A 23,965-nucleotide genomic window follows, 5' to 3' on the forward strand; every position below is an offset into this window, starting at 1 on the left:
CTCTTTTTTTTTGGGATTTTTTCCAATTGATAGATAGGTTTTGGAGAGCTATTTTTGAATTTTTTTTTCTCCAAATCCAACAACATTTAGCATTCTAAGGAAAAAAGAGAAAAAACAATAGATCAAGCCCAAACCATGTTTCTTTCGTAGATAGGCCTATGTGTATTTGAAATGTATACATAAGTAGGAGATAGAGCAGATGCACGCATAAATGTAGCAACAATATGATTGTTTAGGTATATATGATGGGCTTACTGTTCCTGCGCTCGAGCGCAGATAAGTGCAGAAACAGGATGGGACCACATTTTTTGGGGGATCCAAAGCATTCATTTGATGGGCCCTATCATAGATAGGGTGTCCACAAAAAATCAACTCCATTGGATCATCCTAACCTTTCCATTTGTAGAGGGGGGAAATAGGAAGATTTGTGGACAAACACGATCTGTCCATTATCCCCTCCACAATTGGACACTCTAAGATGATCCAATTGAGCTGATTTTTTTAACACACCCTATCTATGATAGGGCCCATCAAATGAATGCTTTGGATCCCCCAAAAATGTGGGGCCACCCCCTGTTTTCTGCACTCGAATGCATCTATCTGCGCTCGACCGCAGAATCAGTTTTCCCATATATGATCTATAGAGGGTTAGGATCAACCCTCTAACTTACAGATCGGAGGGTTAGGATCAACCTATGAAGATGATTTTTGAGGCACAACCTATTTAGGCTATGGCCCATCTAATGGAAGGTTTGGATCATCCTATGGTGCAGGCCATACCGTACTTTTAATAAAGTGAGGAGTGCCCTCATCAAAATACAGTGGTGCTTAACGAAAATACCCTTGGTATGAGTAATTTTGACCCTCAAATGTATGGGCGTCAATGGACATGGACAGTCCAATGGATCCTTTATGAACAGGATTTGGGCACAGCATCTAATCCATATCCTATGGTCCGAAATTAGAGTATCTCTATGTACGAAAATACCTTTCATATTTTCATGAGGGTATTTTTGTAACATTGAAAAGCCCCAACCAAAACCACAAATAACATTTCCTTTGAGTGTCTTCTCTCTTTCCTAACCCTATTCTCAGACTCAAAAGGTAAGGTCCAAAAAGCACTAAGTCAAGTATAGACTGATTAAGGAGTCAGAATGGATGGTGACCAACACGTAAGTGGATCCGAAGTGAATCCATTCACCCATAGGCCCTGTTCGCTTTAGATTGTGACAACCGATTGTGAGATCCTAACCGACTATTGGGCCCTGTTCAGAATGTGACAACTGATTGTGAGGTCCAAACAGATTATTGGACTCAGAATTAAGGCCATGTCTAGGGCTGCAAATGAACCAAGCCGGCTCGCGAACATGTTTGGGTTCGGCTCGTTAAAAGCTCGGCTGGGGTTCGTTCGTTTACTAAACGAGTCGAACCCGAGCCCAAAAATTAGGCTCGTCAAAATTAACGAGCCGAACTTGAGCTTTGTATAGTTCGGCTCGAAAAAGCTCATGAGCTTTTTAGGCTCGGTTCATAAATGAGCCGAGCCGAACTTTAAAGCTTGGATTATGTTTGTTTTTTATATATAAAATAAAAGAATGTGTGTTGTTTACCACAAATGAAGGTTTGGTTGAGTGGTTAAGGTGCTGGATTTAGAGGGGGCTTGGGTTCAAATTCCACAAATTTATGTTTTTATCATTCTTGAGACGAACACGAGCCTTCTTAAAAACTAAACGAGCCGAGCCCGAACACCCCAAGGCTCGGCTCGGCTCGTTTGCAGCCCATGTCTAGAAGCCAGGATTTTTTATTCATGATAAATTAGTGTCTCCAAGTGGTGAGAGAGGGATTGGGGGGTGGGAAAAGGAGAGAGATTTGAGAGGGCACAATTGAGATGAGGGTGAGAAGTGGCTAAAAATAGGAAAAGTCGATCCTATTTTGGATAGAGCTTTTTGCTTCTAGGTTTTTAGCCACTTGGGACACTAGTTTCCTGATTTTTGTTTCCAAATTTTTAGCCACTTCACCTGCCATATGCACTTGGAGACACTAGTTTATAATGAAAAAAAATCATAGCAGCCAAACAAGCCCTAAATGTAATTTCGAGCTCATTGGTTGTAACAGTCTAAAATGAAAACAAACGGGCAGTGATATTCCCCAATCGTTAACTTTTAAGCCTTTTGGACTTGACGGTGGCTCCTCCACACCCTTTGTATATCCTAACGATATCTGTTAAAGGGGGAGGAAAATATCCATCAGGGGGAGGAGAATATCACTGCCCAAACAAACAGGGCCTTATTAAATACTATACAGCTGATGCACTCTTGAATTCTTATGTACGACAATGTGAGCCATGTCATCGTCACAAACATGGGTGCACCCCATGGATTACCCCAATCTTGTGATCGTTGCTCACATCTCTTGTTTGAATGCCCAAATGTTGCACTCCCAAAACCCTAGATTTGTAATATTATGTTTTGTCAAAAAATTATAAAAATCCAAAAATAAAAAATACTCTATTTAACTCTAAATTATAAAACTACATATTTTTGTGTTCGAGTGAAACTTTTTCTATTGGAATTAGGGTTAACGTGTCATGAAAGGTCTTTGGATGTAGACCTATGATGTAACTTTATAATCTTCGCACTATTACCTAACCAAATAAATCTCGTGTTGGTGTGTATGCTCCTTTGATTTTCGCTGCTTATTTGAGCTTTCATCAAAACTTAGATCGTGCTTTTCACACTTGGAGGTGTTTGATTTTCTACCCCTTGACACAGTTGATCTTGCCCGTGGGGAGGTTGGCAGGACCCGCTTGGAGGTTTTTGATTTTCTACTTTTGTCCTCTCTTGTCTTTGGTTCTCATATGGTGACCATCTCGGTCGTGGTCGTGGTCGTGGCCGTATCTTTCTCTCTTCTTATTCTTAATAACTTTTTTTACCATTAAAAAAAGACAATTTGACACAGCAAGACAGATGATTGGGTCCATGATAACTTGCCGGCCTTTAAGTTTAATCCTCAATATCGCTATAATATAAAACCAATGGAAAAAGGAAAAATTATTGAAAAAATGCAAAGTTTTGTCTAAATTGTGAATAAATGGTAGTGATTTGAAAATTATAAAAAAGGTCTTGTCAGGTGAGAGAATATGACTTTTAGGACAAATATAGCCCTCCTACCTCTTTTTCCCCTCCACCTTTTTCACCTATCCCTATACACTTATTACCTCCTCACCTACCACATTCTTCTTCCTCAAGGCTTTTCTAACGTGGAAAACTCCATGAGAGGGTTTTGAAGGTTGCCATTTACCTACCACATTCTTCTTCCACAAGGCTTCATGGAAGGTTTTTGAAGCTTGCCATTGCTATTGTAGTTTTGGAAAAAAGCTCCATTGCCAACGTTTCCAAGCACCATTACCATTGTAGTGTTGAAAAAAACTCCATTTGCAACGTGATAAAGCTCCATTGCCATTGTACATTAGGAAAAAAGCCCATTGCCAACATGATATAGCTCCATTGCCATTATAGTTTGGAAAAAGATCTTCATTGCTTATTTGGGTGATAAACATAGCTTCGGTTAGGTTTAACATCTTCTCTTCATGTTTTCATGTTTTTTGTGCTTTGGTTTTTTCACCATATTTATAAGACTCTTTGTTTGGTTGCCATGTTTATCTTGACCTCTCTCTATCTCTCTCTATGTATACAATCATGTTTGGTTACATGTTAGAACCTAGTAGTTCCGGGGTATAAAATGTGGTTCTGAAGTGGTTCCAGGGTAGAAAAATTTGGTTCCATAGTGGTTCCGAGGTATAAAATGTGGTTCTGTAGTGGTTTCGGGGTATAAAATGTGGTTCCCTAGTGGTTCCGGGGTATAAAATGTGGTTCCCTAGCTGTTCCGAGGTATAAAATGTGGTTCACTAGTGGTTGATGTGTATAAAATGTGGTTCTCTAGTGGTTCCGGGATATAAAATGTGGTTCCCTAATGGTTCCGGGGTATAAAATGTTGTTCCTTAGTGGTTCCGGAGTAAAAATTGTGGTTTCCTGTAGTTCCGAGGTATAAAATGTGGTTACCTAGTGGTTCCGGGGTATAAAATGTGGTTACCTAGTGGTTCCGGGGTATAAAATGTGGTTCCCTAGTGGTTCCGAGGTATAAAATGTGGTTCCGTAGTAGTTCCGGGGTAGAAAATGTGGTTCCCTAGTAGTTCCGGGATAGAAAATGTGGTTCCCTAGTGGTTCCGGGGTATAAAATGTGGTTTCCTAGTGGTTCCGGAGTAGAAAATGTGGTTTCCTAGTGGTTTCGGGGTATAAAATGTGGTTTCCTAGTGGTTTCGGGGTATAAAATGTGGTTCCCTAGTGGTTCCGAGGTATAAAATGTGGTTCCGGGGTATAAAATGTGGTTCCGTAGTGGTTCCGGGGTAGAAAATGTGGTTCCCTAGTGTTTCCGGCGTATAAAATGTGGTTCCATAATGGTTCCGGAGTATAAAATGTGGTTCCCTAGTAGTTCCGGGGTATAAAATGTGGTTCCCTAGTGGTTCCGGGGTATAAAATGTAGTTCTGTAGTGGTTCCGGAGTATAGAATGTGGTTCTGTAGTGGTTCCGAGGTATAAAATGTGATTCCATAGTGGTTCCGGGATATAAAATGTGGTTCCCTAGTGGTCCTGGAGTAGAAAATGCGGTTCTTTAGTAGTTTCAGAGTAGAAAATGTGGTTCCTTAATGGTTCCAAGGTATAAAATGTGTTTCCCTAGTGGTTCCGGGGTAGAAAATGTGGTTCCCTGGTGGTTCCGAGGCATAAAATGTGGTTCGGTAGTAGTTCGAGGGTATAAAATGTGGTTCCCTAGTGGTTCTGAGGTATAAAATGTGGTTCCATAGTGGTTTCGAGGTATAAAATGTGGTTCCGTAATAGTTCTGGGGTATAAAATGTGGTTCCGTAGTGGTTCCGAAGTATAAAATGTGGTTCTCTAGTGGTTCCGGCGTATAAAATGTGGTTCTCTAGTGGTTCTCGGGTAGAAAATGTGATTCCGGGGTAGAAAATGTGGTTCCCTAGTGGTTCCGGGGTATAAAATGTGGTTCCCTAGTGGTTCCGAGGTATAAAATTTGGTTCCCTGGTGGTTTCGGGGTAGAAAATGTGGTACCCACGCCGGGCCCGTACGGGCCGGGTCGACCCGCGTGTCACCCGGATTTTTGCCGTATTTTTTAAGATGTTTTTGGGAAATGTTATTCGCACTATCGTATTTTGATGAGGACACACTTTATTAAAAGTACGGTATGGCCCTCACCATAGGATGATCCAAACCGTCCATTAGATGGGCCACAGCTTAAATAGGTTGTGCCCCAAAAAGCATTTCCGTAGGATTATCCTAACCCTCTGATCAGAATGTTAGAGGGTTGGTCCTCACCCTCTATAGATCGGAGGGTTAGGATCAACCTATGGAAATGATTTTTGGGACACAACCAATTTAGGCTGTGGCCGATCTAATTGACGCTTTGGATCATCCTATGGGGGCCATACCGTACTTTTAATTAAATGAGGAGTGCCCTCATCAAAATACAGTAGTGTGGATAACATTTCCTTTTTTGTATGGGAATTTGCTAGCCACCTTTGCCGAGGCAACTTCTCGGCTTGTGGCCCACCCTAGATTTGTAATATTATGTTTTGTCAAAAATTATAAAAATCCAAAAATAAAAAATACTCTATTTAACTCTAAATTATAAAACTACATATTTTTGTGTTCGAGTGAAACTTTTTCTATTGGAATTAGGGTTAACGTGTCATGAAAGGTCTTTGGATGTAGACCTATGATGTAACTTTATAATCTTCGCACTATTACCTAACCAAATAAATCTCGTGTTGGTGTGTATGCTCCTTTGATTTTCGCTGCTTATTTGAGCTTTCATCAAAACTTAGATCGTGCTTTTCACACTTGGAGGTGTTTGATTTTCTACCCCTTGACACAGTTGATCTTGCCCGTGGGGAGGTTGGCAGGACCCGCTTGGAGGTTTTTGATTTTCTACTTTTGTCCTCTCTTGTCTTTGGTTCTCATATGGTGACCATCTCGGTCGTGGTCGTGGTCGTGGCCGTATCTTTCTCTCTTCTTATTCTTAATAACTTTTTTTACCATTAAAAAAAGACAATTTGACACAGCAAGACAGATGATTGGGTCCATGATAACTTGCCGGCTTTAAGTTTAATCCTCAATATCGCTATAATATAAAACCAATGGAAAAAGGAAAAATTATTGAAAAAATGCAAAGTTTTGTCTAAATTGTGAATAAAGGGTAGTGATTTGAAAATTATAAAAAAGGTCTTGTCAGGTGAGAGAATATGACTTTTAGGACAAATATAGCCCTCCTACCTCTTTTTTCCCTCCACCTTTTTCACCTATCCCTATACACTTATTACCTCCTCACCTACCACATTCTTCTTCCTCAAGGCTTTTCTAACGTGGAAAACTCCATGAGAGGGTTTTGAAGGTTGCCATTTACCTACCACATTCTTCTTCCACAAGGCTTCATGGAAGGTTTTTGAAGCTTGCCATTGCCATTGTAGTTTTGGAAAAAAGCTCCATTGCCAACGTTTCCAAGCACCATTACCATTGTAGTGTTGAAAAAAAACTCCATTTGCAACGTGATAAAGCTCCATTGCCATTGTACATTAGGAAAAAAGCCCATTGCCAACATGATATAGCTCCATTGCCATTGTAGTTTGGAAAAAGATCTTCATTGCTTATTTGGGTGATAAACATAGCTTCGGTTAGGTTTAACATCTTCTCTTCATGTTTTCATGTTTTTTGTGCTTTGGTTTTTTCACCATATTTATAAGACTCTTTGTTTGGTTGCCATGTTTATCTTGACCTCTCTCTATCTCTCTCTATGTATACAATCATGTTTGGTTACATGTTAGAACCTAGTAGTTCCGGGGTATAAAATGTGGTTCTGAAGTGGTTCCAGGGTAGAAAAATTTGGTTCCATAGTGGTTCCGAGGTATAAATGTGGTTCTGTAGTGGTTTCGGGGTATAAAATGTGGTTCCCTAATGGTTCCGGGGTATAAAATGTGGTTCCCTAGCTGTTCCGAGGTATAAAATGTGGTTCACTAGTGGTTGCTGTGTATAAAATGTGGTTCTCTAGTGGTTCTGGGGTATAAAATGTGGTTCCCTAATGGTTCCGGGGTATAAAATGTTGTTCCTTAGTGGTTCCGGAGTAAAAATTGTGGTTTCCTGTAGTTCCGAGGTATAAAATGTGGTTACCTAGTGGTTCCGGGGTATAAAATGTGGTTCCCTAGTGGTTCCGAGGTATAAAATGTGGTTCCGTAGTGGTTCCGGGGTAGAAAATGTGGTTCCCTAGTAGTTCCGGGATAGAAAATGTGGTTCCCTAGTGGTTCCGGGGTATAAAATGTGATTTCCTAGTGGTTCCGGAGTAGAAAATGTGGTTTCCTAGAGGTTTCGGGGTATAAAATGTGGTTTCCTAGTGGTTTCGGGGTATAAAATGTGGTTCCCTAGTGGTTCCGAGGTATAAAATGTGGTTCCGTAGTGGTTCCGGGGTATAAAATGTGGTTCCATAGTGGTTCCGGGGTAGAAAATGTGGTTCCCTAGTGTTTCCGGCGTATAAAATGTGGTTCTGTAATGGTTCCGGAGTATAAAATGTGGTTCCCTAGTAGTTCCGGGGTATAAAATGTGGTTCCCTAGTGGTTCCGGGGTATAAAATGTGGTTCTGTAGTGGTTCCGGAGTATAGAATGTGGTTCTGTAGTGGTTCCGAGGTATAAAATGTGGTTCCCTAGTGGTTCCGGGGTATAAAATGTGGTTCCCTAGTGGTTTCGGGGTATAAAATGTGGTTCCTTAGTGGTCCTGGAGTAGAAAATGCGGTTCCTTAGTAGTTTCAGAATAGAAAATGTGGTTCCTTAATGGTTCCAAGGTATAAAATGTGTTTCCCTAGTGGTTCCGGGGTAGAAAATGTGGTTCCCTAGTGGTTCCGAGGCATAAAATGTGGTTCGGTAGTGGTTCGAGGGTATAAAATGTGGTTCCCTAGTGGTTCTGAGGTATAAAATGTGGTTCCATAGTGGTTTCGAGGTATAAAATGTGGTTCCGTAATAGTTCTGGGGTATAAAATGTGGTTCCGTAGTGGTTCCGAAGTATAAAATGTGGTTCTCTAGTGGTTCCGGCGTATAAAATGTGGTTCTCTAGTGGTTCTCGGGTAGAAAATGTGGTTCCGGGGTAGAAAATGTGGTTCCCTAGTGGTTCCGGGGTAGAAAATGTGGTTCCCTAGTGGTTCCGAGGTATAAAATTTGGTTCCCTGGTAGTTCCGGGGTAGAAAATGTGGTACCCACGCCGGGCCCGTACGGGCCGGGTCGACCCGCGTGTCACCCGGATTTTTGCCGTATTTTTTAAGATGTTTTTGGGAAATGTTATTCGCACTATCGTATTTTGATGAGGACACACTTTATTAAAAGTACGGTATGGCCCGCACCATAGGATGATCCAAACCGTCCATTAGATGGGCCACAGCCTAAATAGGTTGTGCCCCAAAAAGCATTTCCGTAGGATCATCCTAACCCTCTGATCAGAATGTTAGAGGGTTGGTCCTCACCCTCTATAGATCGGAGGGTTAGGATCAACCTATGGAAATGATTTTTGGGACACAACCAATTTAGGCTGTGGCCGATCTAATTGACGCTTTGGATCATCCTATGGGGGCCATACCGTACTTTTAATTAAATGAGGAGTGCCCTCATCAAAATACAGTAGTGTGGATAACATTTCCCTTTTTTGTATGGGAATTTGCTAGCCACCTTTGCCGAGGCAACTTCTCGGCTTGTGGCCCACCCTAGATTTGTAATATTATGTTTTGTCAAAAATTATAAAAATCCAAAAATAAAAAATACTCTATTTAACTCTAAATTATAAAACTACATATTTTTGTGTTCGAGTGAAACTTTTTCTATTGGAATTAGGGTTAACGTGTCATGAAAGGTCTTTGGATGTAGACCTATGATGTAACTTTATAATCTTCGCACTATTACCCAACCAAATAAATCTCGTGTTGGTGTGTATGCTCCTTTGATTTTCGCTGCTTATTTGAGCTTTCATCAAAACTTAGATCGTGCTTTTCACACTTGGAGGTGTTTGATTTTCTACCCCTTGACACAGTTGATCTTGCCCGTGGGGAGGTTGGCAGGACCCGCTTGGAGGTTTTTGATTTTCTACTTTTGTCCTCTCTTGTCTTTGTTTCTCATATGGTGACCATCTCGGTCGTGGTCATGGTCGTGGCCGTATCTTTCTCTCTTCTAATTCTTAATAACTTTTTTTACCATTAAAAAAACACAATTTGACACAGCAAGACAGATGATTGGGTCCATGATAACTTGCCGGCCTTTAAGTTTAATCCTCAATATCGCTATAATATAAAACAAATGGAAAAATGGAAGTAACATTTGTTTTATGTTCATTTTTACAACATAAAATAAATTTTAACTTTACGTTGAACCGAGTAATGCTAGCGAAACTGAGAGTCAGACCGAGCAGGAACCGAACAAATGGGTTCTTGCCACAACATCACAAGTGACTTGAGACCCTTAGGCTTAGAGGGGGGAGGGGGGAATACATCTTTTTGCACACACATGACACGTTGTCATTGTTGGTCTCTCCCATCGGTCTTGCTCTCGGTTACCATACCATTTTCCTTAGTGAAATAGAAGGACAGAGAAAAGAAAAAAGCTCTATTGACACAAATCGTTAGTATAATTAATTGTTATTAAAATGTAAGTACAAAGAAAAAAGTATATAATTACAAAAATAATTAGAATGACATAAATAATTAGAACAATTAATTATTATTAAATATATTAACAAAGAAAATCCCAAATAACAAATGATTAGAATAATTTGTCATCTCAACAATGAAAAGTGGCTTGGCCTTCAAATTCTTTCTGCAACCCTTCCTAAACCATCTATAAATGCATGCAGTAGCTATGAAGATGATTATGCACCTCCACCCCACTTAATTCTCATGGACTCTCCCCATAAGAATTGTACTGTAATTTGCTCATTTCTTCTCTGTGTCACATTTCTCTCATGCACCAACTTTTCCTTGGCCTGGTCAGAATCTTTGATCACGGCCTTAAATGGAAATGAAACCGATCACCTCGCTCTGCTCGCCTTCAAGGATCGGATTACCGATGATCCTCGAGCTGCCTTGGCCTCATGGAATCACACTCTCCATTTTTGCCAGTGGAATGGAGTCACCTGCAGTGCCAAACATCATCAAAGAGTGATAGCCTTGGAACTTGATGGACAGAGCTTGACTGGCTCCTTACCTCCCTACATAGCAAACCTCACCTTCCTCAGAGGAATTAGCCTCCAAAACAACAATTTCCATGGTGTAATCCCCCAAGAAATTGGTTATTTGCGTCGACTTCAGGAAATCCTTCTGTCAGACAATTCATTTGGAGGTGAAATTCCAGCTAATATAAGCCACTGTTCTGAGCTAAGATTTATCAACTTCACCACCAACATGCTAGTAGGGAGAATACCGGTTGAGCTTACCTCTCTTTCAAAGCTTGTTGTCTTGTATCTGAGTTATAATAATCTCTCCAAAACCATCCCACCTTCATTTGGAAACGTCTCATCTCTCATTCACCTCAGTCTAATGAGAAATAATCTCGAGGGAAGCATTCCATCTGATCTGGGAAAATTGGAAAGCTTAAATTTTTTTCAAATTTCGGGAAATAAATTTTCCGGTATGATTCCTCCTGAGCTCTACAATCTCTCCTCCATTACTTATTTTGCCGCGACAAACAATCGTCTCAATGGAAGCCTTCCAGCAGACCTCGGAGAAATCGTTTTCCCTAATCTACAGGTGTTTATTGTTGGGCTTAATCTGTTCACAGGTCCCATTCCAATCTCACTATCCAATGCTTCACAGCTTGGACAACTAGATTTAAGCAAAAACTATCTAACCGGATATGTGCCGGTGAGTCTAGGAAACCTGCAACAACTTTGGTGGTTAAACCTAGCTGATAATGGGCTCATAACCAAAGTAGGTGATGACTTCAGTATCCTCACTTCTTTAACCAATTGTAGTCTTTTACAGGCAATACAACTACAGTACAATGATCTCAGTGGTATATTGCCCAACTCCATAGCTAATCTCTCAACTCAATTAAGAAGTCTACTGCTAGGTGTAAACCAGATCACCGGAAGCATCCCAACAGGGATTGAGAATCTCATCAACTTAACTTTCTTGGGTGTACAGCGGAATTTTTTGAACGGCAGTATTCCCAGTGGAATTGGTAAGCTTAAAATGTTGGACGAACTGAACATGGCTTCCAATAGTCTTTCAGGGCGAATTCCGTCTTCTATTGGCAACATCACACGATTGAGTCGACTCTATTTAGCTGGGAATGCCTTTGAAGGGAGCATTCCTCCGAGTATTGGAAACTCTAGCTATCTGCAAGAGTTATCCCTTGAAGAAAATAAATTTAATGGGACAATACCAAAACAAATACTTAGCCTCTTCTCATTGTATTACCTGAACATATCTCATAATTCTCTATCTGGATCTCTACCTTCTGAAGTAAGCAACCTGAAAAATATTCAATTTTTGGACGTTTCCAATAACAATTTGTCAGGTGAAATTCCTAGCACGTTGGATGGTTGTCTTTCTTTGGTGTACCTTTATATGGATGCTAACTTCTTCAAAGGAAGCATACCTACATTGAGCAGTTTAAAGGGTGTTCTTGAACTCGATCTTTCAAGCAATAAATTGTCTGGGCAGATTCCGAAATTCTTGGAGATGTTCTCTTTGGAATATCTGAATCTGTCCTTCAATGATCTGGAGGGTGAAGTACCAAAAGAAGGGATTTTCGGAAATGTTAGTGGAATCTCAGTCATTGGAAACAGTAAATTGTGTGGAGGTATCCCAATATTGAACTTATCCGCATGCCCCAGGCAGGTTTCTAAGGAAAGAGGAAGATCCCCTGCACTCAAAGTGATAATTCCAGTAAGTAGTTTGATTCTATGTTTAATTCTACTTACAGGTCTCTTTGTTATTCTTTGTTGGAGAAGAAAAATGAGAAAAAAGCCGTCGCCTTCAACATCTTCCGTGGGAGAAAAATATTTAAAGCTTTCTTACGCGGAGCTCCTTAAAGCAACTGGCGGTTTCTCTTTGGACAACTTGATTGGTGAGGGAAGTTATGGTTCGGTCTATAAAGGAATTCTAGACCCAGATAGAACAGTTGTTGCAGTGAAGGTACTCAAGCTTCAAAAACAAGGAGCTTCTAAGAGTTTCAAGGCCGAATGCAGAGCCCTGAGAACCATCCGACACCGAAATCTTGTTAAGATCTTAACTTCTTGCTCAAGCATTGATTTTAAGGGTAATGATTTCAAAGCTCTAGTTTTTGAGTACATGCCTAACGGAAGTTTAGAAATGTGGTTGCATCCAAATGGAGATGGACAAGATCAGTTAAGTAGTTTGTCTCTTATTCAAAGGCTAAAGATAGCCATTGATGTAGCTTCTGCATTGGATTATCTTCATTATCATTGTGAAACGCCAATAATCCATCGTGATCTAAAGCCAAACAATGTTCTTCTTGACAATGACATGAATGCCCACGTGGGTGATTTTGGGTTAGCAAGGTTTCTTTTTGAAGATGCCAATAACTCTGCTCAGATTGGAAGTGGAACGATTGGGATAAAAGGATCAATCGGATATGTTGCTCCAGGTAACTACTTTGTCTGCTTCCTTTGCTCTTTGCTCATTAGACACGTCTCCCTAAACAGTTGATGATTTTTTATTATCTTGGATACCATGATAGAAGTTAAATTTGTGTAACAAACATAAAAAAACAGTTAACAAACTATAATGCATCCTCTTTAACCTTTTAACTGAATTTAGAACAAAAGACACAATAAATTCCCAATGAAAGGAAGATAAGATGATAGGAGAATTTTGTAAATGCTATGGATGGATATGTTTCTACTGATCTTTTTTCTTTTTTCCAAAGTTTTTAAATCTTATTTAGGAAAAACATGTAATTTCACCCATCTAGTGTTCTGATGGACAACTTTTACATAGGTTTTTCTTTGCATCTTATGTCCTACTATGAATTTTATTCTTGGTCTAGGTTTTTCTTTGCATCTTATGTCCTACAATGAATTTTATTCTCGGTCTCTTTGTTTGCTAATTCTAATAATCCCTGTATGAGTATGTGGTAAATGATGGCCATAGTTTTGTATTTTTCATGTTTGAGTATCTGGTGAATGATGGGTATGATGAAGCTGTAAAATGGTATGAAACGGGTTATGTTTTGTTCTTCTCTCCTCCCCCCCCCCCCCCCCCCTCTGATTATAAAAAGGATTGGATTTGAGTCCGGAATCCATTGATTTGATGTGATTACACTCGCGATAAGATAGGAATCATCACTTGCTTATGGAGAAATTTAAGTATTATAAGCATGAAATGAAATTTAAGTAGTTCACTAAACTACCTGTTTCTCTTTGGTGTATAGCATATTATCCTTTTAGAACTTACTTATTTCTATGAATGTCTTCAAAACTTTACTGCTACGACCATCTAATAATAAAGACATCTTTCGAGTTCCCAAATATCCTAGATTTGAAGAGAAGACAGAAATGTGCTTTACCCTTCGAAAACTAACAGTTCTCATCTCTGAAACTAAAAGAAAAATATCCTTACTGTCATCTTAGTGTTCAAAAAAGCTTTAACTATTTAAAATGGGAGGTGCAAAAATTGCAGAATATGGGATGGGAGGCAAGGCATCTACACAAGGAGACATGTACAGTTATGGGATTCTTTTATTGGAGATGTTCACAGGAAAGAGACCTACTGATGATATATTCAAGGACGGTCTAAGCCTCCACCGATTTGCTGAGATGGCTTTACCTGAACGAGTGATGGAGATAGTAGACCTGCAATTGCTCTCAGAAGAAGACGGGGAGATTGTCATTAGAGAAAATACTAGCAATGTAAGAAGCAGAATACACGATTGTTTAATTTCGGTGGTCCGAATTGGTGTATTGTGTTCAACAGAATTGCCAAATGAACGAATGGAGATGAGCGATGCCATCGTGGAAATGCATGCATTAAGAGACATATACCTTGGGGACCAGACCCACTGAGGTAAGCAAAATATGGATTGATTCTTGGATGAAAGATCATCTTAACTCAGTCATTACAAAGATATATATTATGGTAAGCAAGGGCCGTAAGGCTGGAAATCTTGTTTAGCAAGCAGGGTGATGATGCATTTGGTGTTCTCTTAAGAGTTGTACTTGTAGTGATTTCAACAACCAATAAGATATCTATGTTGTACTTGCAGATATCTATGATGGTCTTTCTGGATACTATCGAAGTATAAATGATTAAATAACACCAACTCTAACAGCTTAAAATGTTGGAGTAATTGGTAGTTTAGATATCTATAAAATTTATTTGCATATAGTTTTATATGCAAATGGTTTTGAACCTAAATATGATTATTTGCAAATAATGGTTATAGTACTGTTATTGATGATATAATTGATGACTTCCAAAGAGGCATTCATGTCCTATTTGCAAGTAACATTAATTTGAAAGGAATTTGCCAGAGAAATTCTCAGAAAGGCATTTCACAGCTGACTTTTGCATGAGAGAACAGCCACCTCAAATGAGTTAAATGAATAAGACAAAATCTGCTTAAGAGTGAGCCTGTGTGGCTGTTCTCTCATGCAAAAGTCAGCCACGAAATGCATTTCCACAAAATTCCCTAGCAAATACCAATTTAAAATAATCCTCTTTTGGGTTTTTCAAGAAGAGTTTAACTTTTGGATCCATTTTTCCAACAAATAGAACCTCTGTTCAGAATGATAGGTATTTCACATGGTAGCCTATCAGATCACTGGTTATTGTACAGTTTCCGATAGCTGTTTAATTTAATTTGGTCAGCTACTGTATTGATGGTTGAGCAAAGTTTTTAGTGTAGAACGGATATCAAATTCATAAATAAAGGCATGCAAAGAAAAAGATGGCAAGAAATTTCGAATTGAATGGGGGACTTTTCACCTATACAAGTGCATATGGTTCAGGTCTGTTCGTCAAGTCATTGCATGGATGAATATCTTTCCAAGTACCGTGGAAAGAGTAAGTCAGCTATGGAGATACAAGTAGTCTTGTTGAAAATAATGTACACATCAATCAAATAATTTGTGAAGCTTGAATCCCCTAATTTGGCTAAACAATCAGCCAGATCATTGGCCTTTCTAGGAACAAGCGAAAAAGATACATCTCTATCCATACTCAAATCTCTAATCTCATCAATAAACTCATAGGAAATTCCAACAACATTTAGCTTTTAAGGGAAAAGAGAACAAACAATAGATCAAGCCCAAACCATGTTTATTTGGTAGATTGAACTATGTGTATTTGAAATGTATACATAAATAGGATATAGAGAAGATGCATGCATAAATGTAGCCGAAAATATGATTGTTTTAGGCATATCTGATATTATTTCAAATGATGGATGTAAATTATTTGAACAAAAATGAAAAGTTGCTGCTTACCACAAGATTTGAAAATGCTCACATATCACTCCCATCTTGATCTGTGAAGACTAGGAATTGCCGACATGTGGGCTCAATTTGGGAAAGACAGGCAATTTTTCTTGCCAAGATCAGCTCTTCTTACTTGATTTAGGAAATTGCAGTGCCAAACCCATTGAACATCGAAAGGAAGCAATGGCATTGGCTACCACTGTGTAAATACTGTCCAGCACCTACCCCAGTTTTGTTCTTCAACAGTACTAACTTGCCCGACCCAACCCGCATGGCCTGCCCCTTGTGGAATGTGGGATCTCACAATCACCCCCTTGGGGTCCAGCATCCTTTGCTGGTACCAATGAAAGAATCTTGTCCTCATACTTTACATACTTTACTTCTTCTTTTTTCTTTGTTTTTAATTTGACATTTATTATTCAAAAAAGTGCTAGACAAGGGATAAGTTGTCCCCGACCAGGCTGCAACGGTACCGCTCCCGACATACAGTAGGATTAGCTTACATATCCATTATATGCTACGCATCCACATTCCCCGATACATTACCCGATAGCCTAACTTGTATCGGATCCAGCAAAAGTGTCGGTCCCCACCAAGTCATGATACGTGTCCGCCATGCCAGACAAACTTCTCCACTTCATCCTAGCTGGCAATTTTGATTTTCAAAAATCACGTTCGAAGATCTAGAGCTATTGTGCACCCTGAACGTGCACGATAACCATTTATTCTATCGTAAGCCATGTCATTTTCTTTGGCTGCATTTTGAGAGAGAGAGAGAGAGAGAGAGAGAGAGAGAGAGAGAGAGAGCAGTCTAGGTCTTAGAGCGGGATTTTGACAAATGAAATGGTGTTCCTCTCAATATAGATTCTTCCTATCCGCCGTGCTTGTACTTCCATTGCGCACTCTGATCGATTGAACCTTATCCTCTATTTCTTAATGATAAATATGTATAAGAAAATAATATCAAGTATAAAATGTAATAGGCCTCTCTGCAGTGCAGGGGTAGCGCATACATCTAAACCCTCCCCAGACCCCGCAATGGCGGGAGCCTCGTGCACTGGACCGCCCTTATTTTATAAAATGTAATACGCCCCCAAAGAAACCGGGGTGGGTGGAAAAACCCGGACAATATTTACACAATGGGGCCGGAGCATGAGCCACACGACTCCTTCCAAGGCATCTCTATACCTGCTTTGATAACATTCGTTGGCCCATGGAGAGATGAATTGAGAATGAGAAAACAAAATAATCAAGGAAAAAAAGGGGTAGTAGAAAACGACTAGGGGTGCAACTTGGGTGGGTTGAGCTTTTGGTAAAAAATGAATTGGAATCAGCCCAAAACCAACCCAATTTAAAGTAAGATCTCAACCCGAATTCCCAAAAACTAACCTGAGTTGCAGCCCTAAAAACGACATTGGCTAGAGGGTGTGAAATCTTGGGGGTGATCTTTAGTAAGATTCAAGCACGTTGTCTGTTAGGCCCCATACATTTGTGTTCCTCGATCGGGAAAATCCAAAGAAATGATGCGATGAGGAGAAAATAAAAGAACATAAAATTAAAAAAAAAAGGAAAAAAAGCATCTAGTTGTTAGAAAAAGGAGAGAACCCGGGAGAAAGCAGGTGAACTGGACTGCCCGACGAAGATAGGAGAATGGATTCCCCCCATTTTCCACTCTCGGAAGATCGAAATGGGTTGAAAGCCATGTCGAATTTATAGAAAATCTGATGAGAACCTATGTTGGTGTTTGGATGGTAACTAAACATGTGGTCAACGGATTTTGATGGAAAATGAAAGAATTTTCCTACTGTTTTTCACGGCAAGTGCGTCTATTGAATGGGCTCTAAAAGTTAATGGGACACAACTCAAAATGTAGGAATAAATAGTCTACGGGAGGAGAGAAGCATTGGATTTGCCGAGAACTTACTTGGGTGATATCATAGAGAGAAACAAGGGTGACACATCACCATAAATGCAAACATCGACTCTGTTTGGATGTTGGTAGTCCGTTGGGGCGGAAGTTTTGAAGAAGTCAAAGAGGCGTTGGGTGGAATGGAAGTCAGATAAGTTGGCATATTAAATTCTGTTGTTTGGTTGCCTGTCAATGTGAATTTTGCTTGGAAATGACGCCCTTTTGTCATTCCCCAAAGATTCCACCAAAATTTCGTCGATTTCATGGTTTGCCATTGGGCTCTCTTTCGAAAGCCACGTAAGCCGACCAGCTCCCGACATCCCCAGCAGTCAAAATGCGAAAAAGCAAAAAAAAAATCGACCAAACGTCGCACAGCGTTTTAAATCCCAGCGAAAGCCCAAGTTTTTTCCACTTTTTTTGCAACCAAACAGGCCCCGGGATGTTTTTTCTAGGGTTTTGATGATGTGGCACCAAATGGCAAGCAAAACCCGTAAGCCATGTTTTTTATGCAACCAAACAAGTGTTTCGTCCGTGTTTTTTCCTTAGATTTGTACTTATATTTTTTCTTCTTAAAATATCTCTGTTTTGCAGTAGGGATTTTCGTCTTTGCCTTTCCTTGTCCTCACAACTTTTCCCCTTTGATCGGTAATTTCTAGCAGTAGTTGTGAGTCTTCCTTTTTCTATTTGATTAGATCCATAGTTCTTCATTTTTTTTATTCTTATTTATTTTACTTTGGGCTTGTGATTTCTATTTTGTTACTATTGTTGAGAGGAGAAGAGTTTAGAGAGAAAAGGAAGAAGTTAGGGTATGCTCCTCCTTACTCTAGTATTTATATATAAAGAGAACATACAAAGACCACTACGCCCCTAGGCTATGCAATACACCTTCTAACACTCCCCCTCAAGCTTGAATGTATATATTGTACATTCCAAGCTTGTTACATATGTCACTCAATTTTGTATAGCTTAAGGGCTTTGTAAACACATCTGCTAACTGATCAGCAGATCTCGTGAAAGAAACATGAATCTCGCCTCTTTGTATCCTTTGGCGAATGAAGTGGCAATCAACCTCTATATGCTTGGTTCTCTCATGAAAGACTGGATTGGTAGCTATATGAATTGCAGCTTGATTGTCACAATACAGCTGAGCTGGAGCAGATGAAGAGAAACCAATCTCTGAAAAGAGAGAACGTAACCAAATAAGCTCCCCGCTGGTATGAGACATAGCACGATACTCTGATTCGGCACTCGACTTGGAGACTAAGTCCTTCTTCTTACTTTTCCACGAAACTAGATTGCCACCAACAAAGGTGCAATATCCAGTGGTAGATCTCCTATCTGCTGGAGATCCTGCCCAGTCCGCATCACAGAAGCCTTCTACTCGGGTATGACCAAGCTTCTTGAATATGAGTCATTTCCCTGGTGCTTCTTTCAAGTAGCGAAGAATCTGAATCACTGCTGCCCAGTGAGAAGTACGGGGTGAGCTCATATGTTGACTGACTGAGCCAACAGCAAATGATATATCTGGACGAGTGACTGTAAGGTATATGAGCTTACCCACCAGCCTCCTATATCTGCCAGGGTCATCTAATAAATCTCCTTCTTCTGGAAGAAGTTTCCCATTTGGGTCCATGGGAACAGACGCAGGTTTCACTCCAATGTGACCTGTCTCCTCAAGAAGATCTAGTACATATTTCCTCTGTGAGAAGGAGAGACCTCTAGTAGAATATGCAACCTCAATGCCTAGAAAGTATCTGAGACGACCCAAATCTTTGGTTGAAAACTCGTTCTGCAAGAAGGTTTTCAACCTGCGTATCCCCTCTGAATCACTGCCTGTAATGATGATGTCATCGACATATACTATCAATAGCACACAACCAGTAGTGGAATGAGAACTGAAGACGGAGTGATCAACTGCACATTGCTTCATGCCATAGTGCATGATAGCATCACTAAATCGTCCAAACCAGGCTCTAGGAGACTATTTGAGACCGTATATAGACTTCCGCAACCGACATACTGAGGAGGACATCGCCCCCTGAGCAACATACCCAGGAGGTTGCTCCATATACACCTCCTCAGTAAGCTCACCATGTAAAAAGGCATTTTTGACATCTAACTGATGCAGAGGCCAGTCATGTGTAACTGCAAGAGATAGAAGAACACGAACAGACGGAATCTTAGCGACCGGCGAAAAAGTCTCTAAATAATCAACACCAAAGGTCTGAGTATAGCCTTTTGCCACCAACCGCGCCTTAAGGCGCTCAATAGTACCGTCAAGTAAGTGTTTGACGGCATAAACCCAGCGACAACCAACTGGTCGAGCCCCAGGAGGAAGAGGAACTAACTCCCATGTCTTATTGGCCTGGAGGGCCTCCATCTCAAGATCCATGGCCGCACGCCATCCCAAATGATCAAGTGCAGCTGGTAAAGACTGTGGCAAAGAAACAGAGGACAAAGAGGAAACAAAACTCCGAAACATCGGGGTGAGAGAATCATATGAAATAACAGAGGAAATCGGGTGAGCAGTACTGTGAGAACGAGTACGAGAAGCAATGGGAGAATCTGAAGTAGGAGTAGGAGAGATAGGTACCTGAGATGTGGGGGGTGTGATCTCCGGCTGCAAGGACGATGGCGCAGGCGGAGGAGGATGAGCTGTAGATCTCGGTCGACGAGGATGAGCTGTAGATCTCGGCCGACGAGGATATGTCTGCGGAGGAGCGGGAGGAGGAGCCTCAGTAGCCTCAGGAGCCTGTAGTGAAGAGGAGGGATCACAAACAGGAATAGTCTCAGGAACTAATACAGGAGGGGAGAGGAGAGGAGCCTGAAGGGTGGGGAGGGGAAGAGGAAGGTCCGAGTCAGGACCTGTGGAAGGAGTCTCATGAGAAGATACAAAGTAGGACTCAGGCTCGAAGAATGTGACATCAGCAGACACAAAGGACCGACGCAGGCGAGGACTGTAACAGTGATAACCTTTCTGGGTACGGGAGTACCCAAGAAAGATGCATCGTTCAGCCCGAGGGTCCAGCTTATCAAAGCCAGGACCAAGGTGGTGAACAAAACACACACACCCAAAGACCCTAGGGGTGATAGGAAGGGGGTCATGACCAGGGTATAACACATCACAGGGGGAAGAGCCACCAAGAACCGAAGATGGAAGCCGGTTGGCAAGGTGGCATGCAGTAAGAACAGCATCACCCCAATAGCTCTTGGGAACTCGCATCTGAATAAGAAGAGAGCGAGCCCCATCAAGTAAAGAGCGCATCTTCCTTTCAGCCACACCATTCTGCTGAGAGGTGTGAGCACAGGAAGACTGGTGGAGAATACCCCGACTGGAAAGAAAATCCTGAAACCCATAGGTAGTGGAGAAATATTCTCTAGCATTATCTGTGCGCAAGCATTTGAGGGTACAATCAAACTGATTTGTAACCTCAGAATGAAAAGTACGAAAAGCAGAGAAAACCTCAGAACGATCGTGAAGCAAATACAGCCAAGTCATGCGAGAATAGTCATCAATGAAAACAACAAAATATCTATATCCAAAAATAGAAGGAGTTCTCAGGGGACCCCATACATCAGAGTGCACTAAAGCAAAAGGGTGCGAGGCCCGACTAACAAGCCTAGAGGGAAAAGACACACGGTGGTGTTTTCCAAGTTCACAGGCCTCGCACTAAAAAGACTGAATAGGAACAGAAACTATAGAGGTGCGCCGTAAGCGCTCAATGCATGGATGACCAAGGCGGCAGTGCCACTGGTAGGCGTCGACAGAACTGTGTAAAATGGTACGGGGGGGACCTTCATCCAGACGATACAACCCAGCTACCTCACGTCCTTTACCAATCGTCCTCCCAGTCGCAAGATCCTGTAATAAGCAATAAGATGGATAAAATGAGACATAGCAGTTAAGATATTTAGTGAGCTGACTGACTGAAAGTAAGTTAAAGGGAGACTGGGGAACACAAAGCACAGAGGAGAGAGTAAGACCAGGGTAGGGAGAGGTACTCCCTGTACCAGAAATGGGAGTAGTACGGCCATCAGCGAGGGTCATAGACTGAGAGGAAAGAGGGTGAAAAGACCTGAGTGATGATAGACTACCTGTCACATGGTTCGAGGCTCCCGAATCAATGATCCAAGAGCTCGAGCTACTGAGAAGAGAGGCAGGAGTGCTACCTGGCTGTGCAAAGCCAGCACTGGGAGGATGGGCGGCCAAGCGTAGGCGCTGGAGCTCATCATAGTCGGCCTGAGTGAAAGACGGTACAGCTGGGCTGAAGCCGGAGGAAGATGCTCGAGGATCAGAGTCGTCCAGAGTAGAAAGGTGCGCTGATCGCCCGAACTGAGATGGCGGCGGGGGACGACGCTCAGGATGTAGCACATAACAGGTCTCATCACGGTGGCCCTCGCGCCGGCAATGTGTACAATATGGACGAGGTCGGCCACCATATCCCCTCCCACTAGATAAATCCGTACCCATGGTACGTCCGCCACGACTAGAGTCACGGCCACGGCCTCTGCCAAACATCCCACCACCACGGGCAGGACGATCTCCTACTGCATATGCCGCGGTAGCATGACCATCAAAAACAGCATGAGTAAGAGAGGCTCCACCTAGACACTGTTGTGCCCGCTGATAGACCTCCTCGAGGGAAGGCATAGTGCCAGAACCATAAATCTGCTGGCGAAAAAACATAAACTCAGGGCCCAAGGTCTCGAGAAACTGAACAACGCGAAGCTGATCCCGCTGCCGAGCGGCGACGGCTAAGTCTGTCGTCAAGGGCAGAAAAATGTCAAGCTGCTGACAGTGAGAGACGAACTGACCATAATATGTAGAAAGAGGGGTGTCACCACGCCGAAGATGCATCCACGCAGAATATGTGGCACTAATACGGGAGAGGTTACCAACGCCTGAAAACATAACCGCAGTATGATCCCAAATCCTCTTTGCAGTCGGAAGCTGCATCATAGTCCCTGAAATCTGTGGGATCATACTCTGCCAGAGTAAACTACGGATATGAGCATCATCCGTTTCCCACTGCTCATAAGTGGGATCCAAAGCCGCAGGAGGGTCACGACGTATGGTGTAGACCTTCCTTTTGGCAATGAGATAAACTTCCACCGCCACTTTCCAATTCATGTAATTGGAACCATCAAGCTTGACCGTGGTCATCGGGAGGAAGGAGGCATCACCCGATGAATGGGAAATAGGGGTAGAAGAAGAAGAGGTTTGCCCGAGAGAGGGATTGTCTACAATAGGAGGATCCATAGAAGGAACGAAGTCAAAATAGACCACACACGACGTCAAAGTAAGGGACAAGAGAAATGAGAAGGCCTCGAGGGCATAAAGAGACCACTATGTGTGGTGAGAGAATGTGGCGCGACTCCGACGAAGGAGAGGAGAAAAAAAAAGACATAATAGGGCCTCTAGGGCATAAATGGAGAAGATGAAACGTCGGAGTCGCGGAGCGAAGAAGAAAAGAGGGGCGGAAGAAATTTAGACCATAGAGAGAAAGAGGGGTAGAACTTAGGGTGGGAGATTGGGGTGGAAGAGAGAGAGAGAGCGAGGGAGGGAGGAGGAGCAGGAGCAGGGGCGTGTGGGAAGGGTGGGCGAGAAGAAGGAGAAAAAAAAAAAAAAAAAGGAGCGTGATGGAGGGAGGGAGGAGAGAAGAAGGAGAAGGAGAGCTCCTCCAATGGTCCCTAGGGCACAAAAACCCCTAGGGCTCTGATACCATGTTGAGAGGAGAAGAGTTTAGAGAGAAAAGGAAGAAGTTAGGGTATGCTCCCCCTTACTCTAGTATTTATATATAAAGAGAACATACAAAGACCACTATGCCCTTAGGCTATGCAATACACCTTCTAACAACTATATTTACAGATACTGTTGCTGAAGAATTTTTCCACATTTGTTTTTTTTTCTTTCTTTCTTCTTTTTTTTTTTTTTTATCAACATGAACGCTTTATCCGTTCAATATATTCTAATTGTATGGGATCATGATATAACTCCAAACAAATATATGTTCATGGCTTTTATTTTATTCCACAATCTCAGTTTCACTGTCTTGATTTATTGGTCAATTTTTATTTTAACTGATAGGTGAACTCTGTTGTTTTTCATATTCCTTTCATTTTTTTTTAAAGAATAATGATATAGAAACAGATTTGGGGTCCTAGAGTGAAACCCAACAAATAGCCCCTTCACACCTTAATAATCAATGTTCCTCCTTTGTTAGATTTTTCTTCTTTAAAATGGCAAAACTAGCATGGCATATGGGGATTTGTTCTGTTCCACTCTCTGGTCTCCCTAGTGATTTATTGGTCAAATTTTTATTTTACATGTTAGATGAAGTGTATTGATTAGTGAAATATAAGGAGCCGTTGAGTTTCTAAATGTCGTTTGAGTCCTTGTGTCTTAGTCTTCAGAGGTTACATATTTATGCTAGATTGACTGTGGACTGTATTGGTTGATATTCTGTATAGGGTTTGGTATTGCCACTTTAAGGTTAGGCATGAATTTCTCCTACATATAACCAA

At 41.4% G+C, this 23,965-nt stretch overlaps 1 protein-coding gene and 1 pseudogene across 1 annotated transcript; one reads left to right on the top strand and one right to left on the bottom strand.

Annotated features, from left to right (window-relative positions):
* Positions 1 to 9,850: 9,850 nt before the first annotated feature.
* On the top strand, positions 9,851 to 14,335 carry LOC143878780 (LRR receptor-like serine/threonine-protein kinase EFR pseudogene; annotated as a pseudogene).
* Positions 14,336 to 21,110: 6,775 nt separating this feature from the next.
* Positions 21,111 to 22,700, bottom strand: LOC143878782 (uncharacterized). The gene has a single exon (XM_077381013.1). The coding sequence runs from the start codon at positions 22,698 to 22,700 to the stop codon at positions 21,111 to 21,113; it is 1,590 nt and encodes a 529-aa protein (XP_077237128.1).
* Between the last annotated feature and the right edge of the window lie 1,265 nt (positions 22,701 to 23,965).

This window comes from Tasmannia lanceolata, unplaced genomic scaffold (assembly GCF_043159265.1).
Source record: "Tasmannia lanceolata isolate RefF3 unplaced genomic scaffold, GAP_Taslan_0.1 ptg000006l, whole genome shotgun sequence".
Taxonomy (NCBI): domain Eukaryota; kingdom Viridiplantae; phylum Streptophyta; class Magnoliopsida; order Canellales; family Winteraceae; genus Tasmannia; species Tasmannia lanceolata.

Excerpts from the sequence above, each read along its gene's own strand:
- LOC143878782 (XM_077381013.1), bottom strand. The coding sequence starts at position 22,700 with ATGGATCCTCCTATTGTAGACAATCCCTCTCTCGGGCAAACCTCTTCT.